The sequence below is a fragment of the Molothrus aeneus genome, chromosome 4, assembly GCF_037042795.1.
Source record: "Molothrus aeneus isolate 106 chromosome 4, BPBGC_Maene_1.0, whole genome shotgun sequence".
NCBI lineage: Eukaryota > Metazoa > Chordata > Aves > Passeriformes > Icteridae > Molothrus > Molothrus aeneus.
The window spans coordinates 49,966,056-49,978,831 of record NC_089649.1 but is presented as its reverse complement, the minus strand read 5'-3'; the positions used below and the strand labels follow the sequence as shown (position 1 = coordinate 49,978,831).

Genomic DNA, 12,776 nt, shown 5'->3' with positions numbered 1-12,776 from the left:
GACTGATATTCAAAAGTCTGATTTAGCCATTATGTTCTAGGTGACATTTCTCCTGGCTTTGTTTGTACAATGTGACTTATTTTTATTGCAGTGGAAATAAGGTGCTCTCAGGATACCCAGGGACTGGTATCCTGAAAGGAGGAAGTGAACAGGAGCACCACATGCTGGGGATGGAGCGCAGCTCACCTGCCAGACTGAACCTGCCTCTGACTCAGGATGAGAGTAAGACTCTTCCTATGCATGTGTTCTTCTCCAGATAGAAGTCAAGCAGGAACCTAACTCAAAGAATTTTGGAAATTGACAGTATAGATATATCTTCAAAACTGGAATGTCTCAGACTAAAATTTTATTTTAAGTTAGCAAAGATAAATATGTTAAGGTGAAATTTAATCTCCTCTTGTTTTCATCAGAGATGACAGCAGGTATCTCGTTTATAGGCCTGCACGTTCGCAGTATCAGTTAAAAAGGTTATCTTCCATCTTTTACATAATCTTACATGCCTACAATATATAGGATTTATCTTGATACAGAGAGCATATTTCCAACACTTACTTTGTGTTTTTATAGGTAATTAGATTCTTGATTTCCATTTCAGTCCAGTCAAAATCACTACATGTGATATGTAACCTTTTCAAGCCAAGCCTAAAGCAACACTTGCCTCAATTTTGTCATTAGCAATGTCTAATGACATTTAAAGTTAATTTATTTTTTTAGCTCCCATAAGTATTGATGGTTTTGAAGGAAAGAATTTCCCCAAAGCATTGCTGTCATGAGGGTCACCCTAAAAAAAAAAGCAAATTCATGAACTTAGCATCATTATCTATCTAATTCAAGTGAACAGTGGAAAGTAAATAAGTAGGACTAAAGACAGCAAGTGAATGCAAATCTGAAATCAAGTTTTAGATTTCTGTTTTCAGTTCAGCATAAAAATTCATTATTCTAAAAAATTAAGTGTCTATGGATTGAAAAGTTTTCAGTGTTATTACTTGCTCCAAATGAAAATTCAGCCTATTAAACTTAGTAGGCTTCCTTGTCTCAGTTTTATTGTATTCTTACTGCTTTGATAAAAGTTGCACAAAGAAAGAAAGCAAGCAGAATATATATTATCCAGCAATACAGTCTTGGGGATTTGTAGTAGTGATTAAGCAAACTTAACAGGTTTGACAATTTTAAACATCTGCTAATAACCCTGCTTAAGGGTTTTCCTGGGCTGTTTTCAACAATTTGGTCCTCTGCAAGTATTCTGACAGCTCCTTTCTTGCCTCTTAAAGCATCCCATCCTCGCTCCCTCCTTAAACCCTTAAATAAACAGGTAACTGGCCTTTCATAGGCCCCAGCAAAGTTTTCATTCTCTAAACCAGATGGCTGGCACACAGCAGGGTAAGGCTTCTCTCCAGCTGTGAGCCACAAAATTCATCTTGCAGGGTCCAGGTAATGCAGTGCTTCTCAAGGATAGGATGGCTGCCTGCCTGGACATCTCACAGGTCATTGCTTTTTGCTGTGAGGCTGTTACTGTCACTGAGCCATGTGAAACACAGGAGAAAATTACAAAGGAATTACTGTTCGTCAGTAGGTTTATGGAGAGCAGTGACTGTACCACCATCCCCTTAACTCCTGCTGTTGAGAAGTTTGGATCCTCCAGCACCATGCATGGAAGCTTCAGTGTCTCTGGTGCTTCCTCCATTACAACAATACCTTATTTTCCCAAGTGTTCTTTGTGGATGGCTGTTTGACCCTGCCCTTTTCCCTTCAGATATACATTCAGCAGCAGGGTAGATCATGTGTATGTGAGGGTAATGCTGAGGAATGATGTTCCATTGAGGTCTTCTGATGTAGCAAAACCTGTCTCTGACTTTGTGGGGGTTTCTGAGAAGTTTGTTTTAAGGAGCAGTACATCTCCCTCCTTTGTTGTGTGCCCACAATCCATGATGGTTTATAAATACTGACAAAAGCCTTTTGCCTCAAATGCTGAGTTTTCCCCACCTCTGGCTGTAGATGTCTCCTGGAATCAGCAGTTGCTGACAAAGCGATCTCCACAGTGCGCGGAGGACGTTCGGCAGAGACCATTCCTGGGCCAGACTGTGGGACAGCAACCAAGCTCTGCAGGGGAAGCAAGGAGGTGAGAACATAAAGGTTATTGAAGAGATTGAGAAGTCCTACTTGCTCTGTTCTCCTTTATACTCCTGCTCAGCATCCTTTGTTGGTTGGGTTTGATGAGACCTGCAGTGTGAAGACGCCCTTCATGTCTGGCTTTCCCACAGAGACTGCTAACATTTATCTACTTGATTTCTCATTACAGGCACCACAGTTACTCATTTCAGGAGGGAACACACCCCCTACATGCCTCTCTCTTCTTTCCCCTTAGCTCTTTCAGCACATATCTGCATAACTTTTCATGTGCTTAATTTGTTTTACTTGCCTGAGACAAACATTTATAGCTAATAAGTAGCTAAATATGAGGGTGGGAATGTCAGGTTATATCTGCCTCTTTGAAGATGGTATCCAGGAGCTTCATTCCCCATCTTCCAAACACATATTGATTGCTACTTTCTAGTACTTTAAAGATTATGCCTTTTAAAAGAAGATTCAGATAAAGTAGTATTTGCCTTCTGCTGTAAATTTTGGTGAAGTCTTTTTTCTTGCTGCTTTGCTTGTGGTTTTTGAGTAAGCCTTACTGAATGGTAACACCAGTTCTTTTGGTAAATAAGGAATCGGTCTGCCTAGTATTTACAAAAAGAAGCTATGCAACGAGAAAGGAACATCTGTTTTCATTAGCATATATATGAACACAGTCTTCTGCAGAACCTGTTACCTCTATTAAGGTTGTATCCAGTCAAAACTAATGTAGATTGAGGTTTGATTACCTATTCCTCATTATAAACTGCATGTGTGTATGTTTGAGAAAATTGTTATTTAATCTATAAACCATTTTAAGCAGTTACAGTTTGGATCAGTCCTATGATTTCTGATAACAAAAACCATGGTTTTGATCACCAAGCTCTTTCAGAGTAGCATAGATACCAAATAACCATTAGCTGAATAAACTACCTTTCCATGTTGGTAGCTTCCTTTTTACTCAGTAAAGAGCCAACAGAGAGTGTGGTGTGGTGTGACTTGGCTTAACCCTCCTTCATCATGGTGGGAGCTATGATGGATTGGTGGGGTGGGCAGGAGTCTCCATGTGGCTGATTACTGTGTGAGTTACCTGACTGTGCAGCAGCGAGCAGACTCAGAACCAAAAATCCTGAAATTCACTAACTGGAGTTTCTCCACACAAAACCTGGTTTTATTTGTTGTTCAGCTGTAGTAATGCATCTTCTCTGCTGTATTTTAGGGCAGGCTATCATGAGAACTTCCGATCTGGGCCATCATCTCCCTGCTCTCCTGCTGCTCTCAGTCACTCACCCAACAGGTACAAGTCAATAAGGAATTTTGCAGACAAGACACATCTTGTAGTTGCTGGTGAACTGCCAGAGTGAAAATCACATTATGTGGATGCACCATTAAGTCTGCTAAGTGTTGCAATTCATAGCTGTCCATGGGATAAACATGTAGCTCCCTCTCCCATATTTTTTGCCAGCTTCAGTGGTACTGTTACATTTTCAAATAACACAGTTCAGAGAGAAGCTCTAGAACTCTGCTTGATCATTGAAGTTTCAATAAAATTGAAATGGGACAGTATAAACCTCAGTCAAAGTTTGAGCTCAGAGCACTTAAGCCAAAGAATATCTTCATTGTGAATAGTCACATGCTCAGGAGTAAGATCTGTTCTAGACATTGGCACTTACTGATTTAAAAATAATTTTTTCCTTTCATTTCCAAACTAGAAACACATTTTGCTTTTTTGCTGAATTTTAGTTTGCCCACAATTATGCTAATCTCCTAGATATTTGATTCTCTCAAAGCAATCTGTTAATTTTTCAGTGAGTTATGTGTACCAACTCTAAATACATGTAGCCTGATTAAATCACTGATATATTAAAATCAGTTTGCTTATTATATAGGGTAAATTAATATAACACAGAACACAGAAAGTTTCTTTCTTTTTGAATTACATTGTTCTTCACTTTTCAGAGCAAAGCCCTCCTTCTGATATCACTTGTGTTGATGTGAAATTATTGGGAATTTTTTACATTAACAATTTATTATGTTTTTCTAACTGTAGCTGCAGTTTTGGTGGGATTGCAGATCCTTTCCTTGCTACAGGTTGCTAGTTGTGATAGCTACATCATATTATTAAGTATGAAGTAGCTATATTCTGATGTGAGAATCTTTTGCATGATCTTTTCCTGAAATAAATCTTAGTTTTGTAAACAATAGATGGGATATAATTCATTTTTCCACTAAAACATTGGAAAACTCTTAAAAATTTCCCAAGATCCAAGACTTTAATTTGCTCTTGTAGTAACTCTGATAGTGGAGAAGAAGTAAAAACAAAGGTGAACTCAGAAATAACATAGAAGCAGAAGGGTTAAGGCTGTAGGAGGGGAGGAAAAAAAAACCCAGTGAAGTTATTCTAAAAGGAATAATGATAATGAACCAACAAGAGGGTATAAGTCTGTCCTTCCCATGTACCTGGTGGGCTCAATAGTTGGAAGCAAGGGCAATTTTCTAATTGTGATGAGTTTTTCTGCTGTTTCTGTCTCTCTGTGTCTCCTTTTTTTTTTTTTTTTCCTAAATGGCTCTTTTGTCATGCTGTAGTCCAGATCTGTCTCTTTTGGTGGCTTATTGTGTTGCTGCATCAAAACCTCATAGCAAGAGATTGCAAACTCGCTTATCTGAGTAGGATTTCATCAAACTGTCTTTTCAAAACTCATGAAGTATCACACAGTTTCTCCTGGTTTCAGCCCTGGCTGAAAAAAGCATTGGTGACACAGAATGACAGGGGATCCCTTTTGGTCTCAGATTCATCTCACTAGGCCAAGCATCAGTTCTGGCAGGCTGACAGGCAGGAGAGAAGTGAAGAGTATGAGATCCACAAAGTGGGTACCTGCACTGCCATTAAAACCATTATGAAAAAGGGCACCAGTTATTCCTGGGCTCTGAACCTTCACCCACCTGTCATCCAACAGCAGATTTAGGAGAGAGGTCTAGACAGTCCTTCAGGACTGCTGAAGGTGCAAGTTGAAGTATTTTCTGGATTGCAGGTGGAGATCCAATTTCAGGTTTTCTCTGACTAGTTATAGTATTAAGTGGCTGCAGCAGCACAGTCTGAAATGAGCCAGCCAGTGCCTGGTCTGTGCTACTGTAGTTATGCTGTCACTATTGGCTTCACCAGCTTGACTGGGTGCAAGAATAGCATCCCTGTTTTCTGACTTGCAGTAAGCAAGTCCATTTGTAAACAAATTGAAATATTTCCAGGCAGAGAGTCTGACTCAGATAATTTGTGTAAATTGCTGTGGCATTGACTAGGCCTAAATAACCTTTACTATAAAGGTGGTGAGGCACTGAGGCAGATTGCCCAGATAGACTGTGGACTCCCCATCCCTAAAGGTGTTAAAGGCCAGGTTGGAAAGGGCTCTAAATAACCTGGTCTAGTGGAAGGTTCTCTGCCTTTGGCTGAGGGGTTGGAACTACATAATCTTTAAGATCCCTTCCAACACGAATGATTCTGTGAATCCACAGGCATGATTCCCTGTCACCCAGGCCTCTGTTAGAGGCTTGCATCTCCCTTGATCTAGCACAGCAGACTGGCAGGGAACTGTATCTGAATTGCTGTGCATTGAAGCATTTTAAGCCCTTTACTTGCTTATCTGGAAGGCAGATGCACAGGTGGGTTCAGTAACGTGGCTGAAGGGTCAATGTGTATTTATGTAAACTCCTCCAGTGCTCCTTCCTCCCATTCTGTCCCTCTTGATAAACCTATCTAAATATTTGACTTCATTTTAGCATCAGTTGCAGTGCTTTTAAAGCCGTATTTATCTCTCAGTTGCAGTGTTCTTACAGCCATGTTTGCCTCCTAGGTCTGTCAGTGGGAAGAAGCTTTGTTCTACCTGTGGTCTCCCTCTTGGAAAAGGAGCTGCCATGATTATTGAAACACTCGGTCTTTATTTCCATATCCAGTGCTTCAGGGTATGGTTCTTGCTTTATTAAGAAAAACCTCAAGTCATGCACAGAGCAAGTAGAGAGTAGATGTGAAACTGAGAGGACATGGGAATTTACATGGTTGTTATGTCTGAGCATGTTTGTAAAGAAGTGGAAATAACACAACTATATAAGTGGAAGTAACACAATTTTAGTCCAATTCATGTGTCTGACTGCAAAATAAAAATGTGTTATTTTGCAGTCAGACACGTTCACTGGACTAAAACCCGTGATCAAGCAAGCAAACTTAGCTTCTGTACTTACAGGGAGGGAGCATCATATAATTTCTCTATTGTGCTCATTGTTTTTTAAATATAACATTATTTACCTTGTGAGTTTTTTAGGTGGTATTTTTTTTCCTTCCAAAAGCATGATCAGTCCCAAAGCCATCTTTGATCTGCTCCATGGTTGGAAAGCTTTGACTATGGAATGAATGGTGTATTCTGGCTTTTATCAGAAATATTTTGTGACTGTTCTTGAGTGTTTTCTAGAGAAATCAGAAAGTATCCATTTCCATTGTCTCTAGCTCAGTTGATATTAAACATTTGTGAAGACGTTTTGATTTTAGACTTTTACCCAGACTAAATCTCTGGCCTCTTTAAACTTCAGCCATCACAATTTACCTGCCTTCAGAATGCAGCCTCAAAGTCCGATGTCCCGTATAAGAATTAGGCTTCACTTCTGTGTAAGCAGAGGCTGCTGAAATCCAGTCCTAAACACTTCTGACTCTATAAAAACCCTCTTCACTGGTTTGCAGTGTTCCCCAGGAGTATGGGCTGGGTTCTAAGCAGGTATTTTTCTCACCATTCCAAGAACTACTTGAACAAAAGTAAAAATTTGGGAAGAGTTGTGACAAATAGCAGGGCATGGTCTCTCTTACTTTCTGTGTTCTTCACCTGACAGTGTGGGGTTTGCAAGGGCCAGCTGGGAGATGCAGCGAGTGGCACGGATGTCCGGATCAGAAATGGCCTTCTGAACTGCAACGATTGCTACATCCGATCCAGGAGTGAGTACCAAGCCCTGGCAGCTCTGACAGGGAATACTGTGGCCATGATTTAACTGGTGGCTTTGTCCAACTCTGACACTCAGGCGTGGCTTCACCATGGGAAGAGGAGTCTTCCCACGCCACTTTAATGATTTTCTCTTATCAGAAAAGATTTCCAAGCCCATTAAATTTTCCCAGAGGATCTCTGTTGAGCACTATTAGACTCAAAGGTTGTTTCTGTGCATAAACATGAATTCCTATACTATGCACAGATTTTGCATGACCCAGAGGCTTGGATCTCTCACATCACATGAGACAATGTAGATAATTCTACCTGATCTAGGATCCTGGGCCGTGTTTGGAGAAGTTCCCATTTTTTAAATCTCTAGGCCTCCCTTTTCTGGACAAAATGGTCATGTAAAATACTAAGAACATTCTTAACTCATAGTGAATCCCTGTGAATGTATCCCAGGTATGTTCTTGCCATAAATTTTGAAGAATGAGCCCAACAATTGCATGTCAGAAAGAAAACTTTGTGATTTCACTGCCTTAGAACAGGTCACCTAAATGTCTTTCCAGGTTCAGGACTTCTGTACCTGATACCAAATTACTGGAACATTTCAGCTTTGCCCCAATGTCACCAGTGATGGTCAGTGATCATGCTGGTTTCCATCTTGTGGAAACAGGAAGATGCAAAACAATAGGATTAATTGTCTTCCTGTAAAATATTTTTTGGGATATTCACTGCCTAGAGTTTCAACTGATAAGTGGACATCTAGAGCTCTTTTTGCTTACTATTTCCTTTGCCTTTTCTCAAAAGTACTGGCTGTGAAATTCAGGAGTAGGAAAGGTACCTCCCTACCTCTGCCAGAAGAAAAATGGGTACTTTTGCTCTGGTGCTTCAGGAATGAGATACTTCTCCATCAGCAGAGCTAGAGGGTGCTATTGTATAACTGGTTTTTGGCAATTTTTTTCTTAAATTCTGCTAAGAAATGTTATCAACTTTTTATTATTTATTTAACCTGAAATATTCAGAAATAGCTTTTTCCCTTTGTGCTGGATGCTATAAATCTTCCTCATGTGGATGAGGTCCTGACCCTTAAAATGCAGATTTGCACATGCAGCTTTACACAAAAAAGAGAGGAAGGTATAAAAGTTATAATTTCCTTTTCTTCTTAGTCCTTTTTGCTTAAATGAAAATCTATGTCCCTTGAGGATAGATAAAGGTCCAAAAATTATCAGCTTATACACTCCATCATAACTTCTACAGCAGTGTTACTAGAAAATGCATTAGAGAGTTGTGTGCAGTGTTTCATGTAACAATGTTTTGCATTTGTACATGCCCAGCAGAATAGTAACCAAGTCCATGACAGAGGAAATAGGTTTTGAGAAAATGTATGGCTACTGAAGAATAATAATGGCATGGGGTTTTTAATTTTTACAACAAATTGCCTCTTCCTGCTGTGTCCTCTGGTCATGCAAAATCTCAAAATCCCGTTAGCTGAATTTAAGCTACAGTAACTGTTGTTGACAATTCAAAGGGACTGCTTTTGATAGAACTGCAAATATTGCTAGTTGCTATTTTTAAACTAAAATTTGATGCACTGCACACCTGAAATTAAGAATAAACTGGCGCAATGTCAGTGTTTTGCCTTTCAGTTCTGGGAATAATGCTGCAAAATGTCAAATCAGTTGTTTGATTGCATGGCTTGTGCCTTCCTGCCCCCATGGCTGCATCTGAAACCTGTGCAGAAGTGACAGTCTCTGACTAACCTAGGGTTAGTCAGTATTGTTTTGAGGCATTTATGGACATCTTGATGAAATATTTTGACTCCCAGAAGCTTATCTGAAAAAACTGGATGATTCTGTTTCAAAATAAATCATAAAAAAAAAGGCAACTAGAAAAGCATTAAGGATTATGTAGAAGTCCAAGGTCCAAAATATTTCTGGTTTTCAGATAAAAGTGGATGGGGTTTTTATCAGTAGGTTGTTTCTGTACAACAAAACCTCACAAGGAAGGAAATTCTCTATTCAGTGTCAAACACAGGGAATGGTCACAGGTTGATGAGTGTCAAAGTCAAAGGCTGCAGAGCCTGAAATAAGCATACACACGAGTATTTGGGTGTAAAATAAGATAAAACTTCATGCAGAATGCATTTGACACGTGGCAAGGAAAATGTATTTCCACTGGAATTATGCTGAATCTTTGTTAGTAGTTACTATCCCAGCTTTTCAGGAGAAAGAAAAGAGAGGGCACAAATATATATAGCTCCAGATACAATTTTTTGAATTGTAGAGATCGTGTACAGAAAAGTCTATATTTGTTAAAATTTGTAACCAAATACTTGTTTTGGTTTTGTTTTGTTTAGCTGCTGGACAGCCAACTACATTGTGACACGACTTTCAGTCCTAGTAAATTTCAAGAAGGAACTTTCTTCTCATATGTATCGGCTGCCTCCAGACAATCACTTGTAAAAGCTTGAATCCATGGACATGATGGCTCTCATCTCGTTTTTAAAAACTCACAAAAAAAGCTGCACCTGCTCCTTTGAAATGCAATATGTTGGTTTTTGCTTCCTTAAGAAATTTGCAAAATATGTATGACCATGTTTGGGAAGGCAAAGCCTAAGTACTATAAAAAGAAAACAAAACCACCTTTCAGGTATGCTTATGATACCCAGTCTGTTACCTTGTTCTTTTGAAAGTAATAAGAGAATAAACATGCAATAAAGCTGTTTTGTTTTAATATTTCTAGCAATTAAAAAGTTTAAGTTTACAGAACCTTTATAGAATATGCCAACTTGAGCTGACAAGTAATTTTGAGATAGTATCTAATCAGTGCATTTGGAAAACTAAACATCACAGCACGACTTCTCTGTTATAACTGAAGCTATAACTTTTTTTATACAGAGACTAGTTTGATAATACATCCTGTACTTCTGAAGCATTTTTTGTTTATATTACCTTCAATGGAGGGTAGTAGTTAAACAAATAAATTATTGCACCTTTAGTCATAGGATTTTTTGTTTGTGTACCTCAAGTAATGTTCATGACTATAGCTTAATATTCTCTGAAATAAAGATTTCTTCATTGAACCTAAAGACTGCATGCCATTAACAATGGAAAAATTCCCATCAGGAGCAATCCTTCTTAATAAGTTCAGCAGCCTGTGTTGTTATTGAACTCGATGGAAGGTGATGTGGGGAAGAGCAGCCGAGCGGAGGTGCAAGTCTCTGAGCTGAATTTGATGCTGTGGTGAAGCTTTTCTCTTTGGCATGTGACTTGCCAATTGATTTGAGTGGGGTGGACATCTGCTCATTCACTTGCAAACATTACACTTGGTTGAAATCTCATGCAGAGAAACACATGTGGTTTGGGTAACCCCCTAGGGTAGAGAATTAGACATCCTTGAGCCTGTGTTCCTCCATCCACTATCCAAAAATAGTCAGCAAAACCCAGAAGTGTGGAAGATGGGCAGGGAGGAGGCTGGAGCCACAGGCAGAAAAACTACCTTGCCTGTGTTTGGGACAGTTTTCCTTTGTGCTCTTTGATTAAGCATGTGCTCCTTACTAAAGTGATCCAGCAGCTCATTGAAACAGAGGGTTCAGCAGATTCTACAATATACAGACAAAGTTAGGGAATGTATTGCAACTGTAAAATATCCTAACACTTTTTGGTAAACAGTTACTGGAAATATCTTCAAATGGAGGGAAAAAAATATTTTTCTGCCTTAAAACCACTATAAAACTAAATGAATAGAGATTTCTTTTATCTATGTGCATATCTGTCATCTTTTGATGTGTTGGTAAATAGAAATGAAGTGGTTATTAGGGAAGCAATAATTCTGAGTTGTTCTCTAGATAGCAATTATTTATTGAAATGCTAGACAGTTGCTTGCATGTGAGTTGCATAACCATGCAAAACTACGTGTCATCAAACACACACATGTGATGTCATTGGAGGACATTGTGACTATCTGCTGGAAAGTTACATGTTACTTCCTTAATATTGTGCCTTAGAAAATGCAAAGCTGTTGCACACAGTCAGCAATGACTTATGGATGCAATAAATCCAACAAGCTGAAGTCCTTCTTGGACTTCACCTGGGGAATATTTTTAAGTAAAAATTAAATAAATCAGACAAATGTTTTGGAACTAAAAGTGATATCCTATATTTTGATCAACCACCTGCATGATTTACTGTTAAAAGGTTTTGATTACCAGGATGCTTACTCTCTGCTTGTGGTTGTTAAAACATTCTCCCACAAAGAATGTGCAACATGGAAATTCAAGAAGCAGATTTCATATCTGATGTGGTACATCTGTATAACTCCCTACGCTGCATTAAGGATATGTAAATATATAATGTCTGAACCTAATTTTTAAATGAGACTGTGCATGCTTGTGCATCTATTTGATATGAGTCTCTAGCACTGCTTCACCCACGTGATAGAGTTAGATGTGCAAATCAGTCCCCAAGTGTATCAGAGGTTGGTGTCTCAGAGGTCAGGTCCGCTTCTCCTTCATGTAGGGGTAAGTGCCCAAAGGGCTTAGGAGCATGGTTGGGATAAAGTGCATGAAAGAGGGGGGAGGGATATTGCATCACTCTGCAGACACATCACCGGGTCTCTGGAGCTGCTCAGGAATTGCTCCCAGTGTCTATCAGATAGTTTTGTCTATGCATGCTTTAGCAAAGTTGATTGTACTCAAAGCAAAATGAAGCAGCGCTCAACAATGACGATTTTTTCCCCTAATGAACATCTATTCACCAGCACAGAATAATTTCCAACAGTTTTCCAAATCATACTTGCCAACTTCTTATGTTTGATTTTATATTCTTTCTGGAATCTTACATGGCAAATTCATTCAGGCTAAGATTTTTTTTTCTTTTTTTTTTCCAGTTTAAACACATTAAGATTATACATTCTAATCAGGAACTTTGAGCACAGAAAAAAAAATAATGCTTTCACACATTTGAACTGCAATGTAAATGTATTTGTTGCAAAAAATGATTTATTATTGCTGAGCAAGTACAATATATGTAATGGGTTTTAGATGTTTTGGAATTTATTTAGGCTATTACTACTTCAGAGAACCTGAACAGGTGTCATAACCCATCTGTATTTTACAAGCCCATTTTCATGGTGTATTTTTTCCTTACTCTTGCTATGTAGTGTTATTGATGCAGTACGTCTGTAGTTTTCAGTGAATGTCGTAAAGGTTGGTGAACCAGAAGGGGACCATCCTTATCTGCATGTCCATTCAGGGACAAGGATTGCTCTCCTAGCTGGGGCTAATGTTGAATACCAATTATGCTAATCTTCCCTTTATTTTATTTATTCTAAAATGCCTCTGGAAATTAGGAAAACTTGTCTAAAACTCAACAGCTTTTATAGTAAATGTATGTTTATAAATAAAATGTTGATTACCTTTGGTGGTGTTGATTTTACTTATTCTAACTAACTTCTATTGTGTGAACCTGCATTGCAGAGTAGAGGCTTCTGCTTGGTTGAGTTTGGCTGAGCCAAACTATGTTTCCCAGGACTTAGTGTATGAGATGAGACAATAAAAAAGACATGGCTGAGATGGCAAAATACACTGTGGATTGCCACTGAAAGCTGTAGCCCTCTATTCACAAGAGCACGTGTACCTATTGTGGTAAAAGATGAACAGAAAAGGCTTTCTGTGGAGAGGCTAACCCAAAGTCC

At 38.8% G+C, this 12,776-nt stretch overlaps 1 protein-coding gene across 1 annotated transcript in view; it reads left to right on the top strand.

The window, feature by feature from the left end:
• The window catches only part of LIMCH1 (LIM and calponin homology domains 1), a 175,678-nt gene extending 163,177 nt beyond the window's left edge, over nucleotides 1–12,501 (top strand). The window contains exons 30-35 of the mRNA XM_066548481.1: nucleotides 92–222; nucleotides 1,996–2,119; nucleotides 3,335–3,412; nucleotides 5,964–6,072; nucleotides 6,988–7,090; nucleotides 9,439–12,501. Coding sequence (XP_066404578.1) covers nucleotides 92–222; nucleotides 1,996–2,119; nucleotides 3,335–3,412; nucleotides 5,964–6,072; nucleotides 6,988–7,090; nucleotides 9,439–9,464 — 571 coding nt within the window. The 3' untranslated portion in view covers nucleotides 9,465–12,501. The remainder of the gene's footprint in view (nucleotides 1–91; nucleotides 223–1,995; nucleotides 2,120–3,334; nucleotides 3,413–5,963; nucleotides 6,073–6,987; nucleotides 7,091–9,438) is intronic.
• The last annotated feature ends 275 nt before the right edge of the window (nucleotides 12,502–12,776 follow it).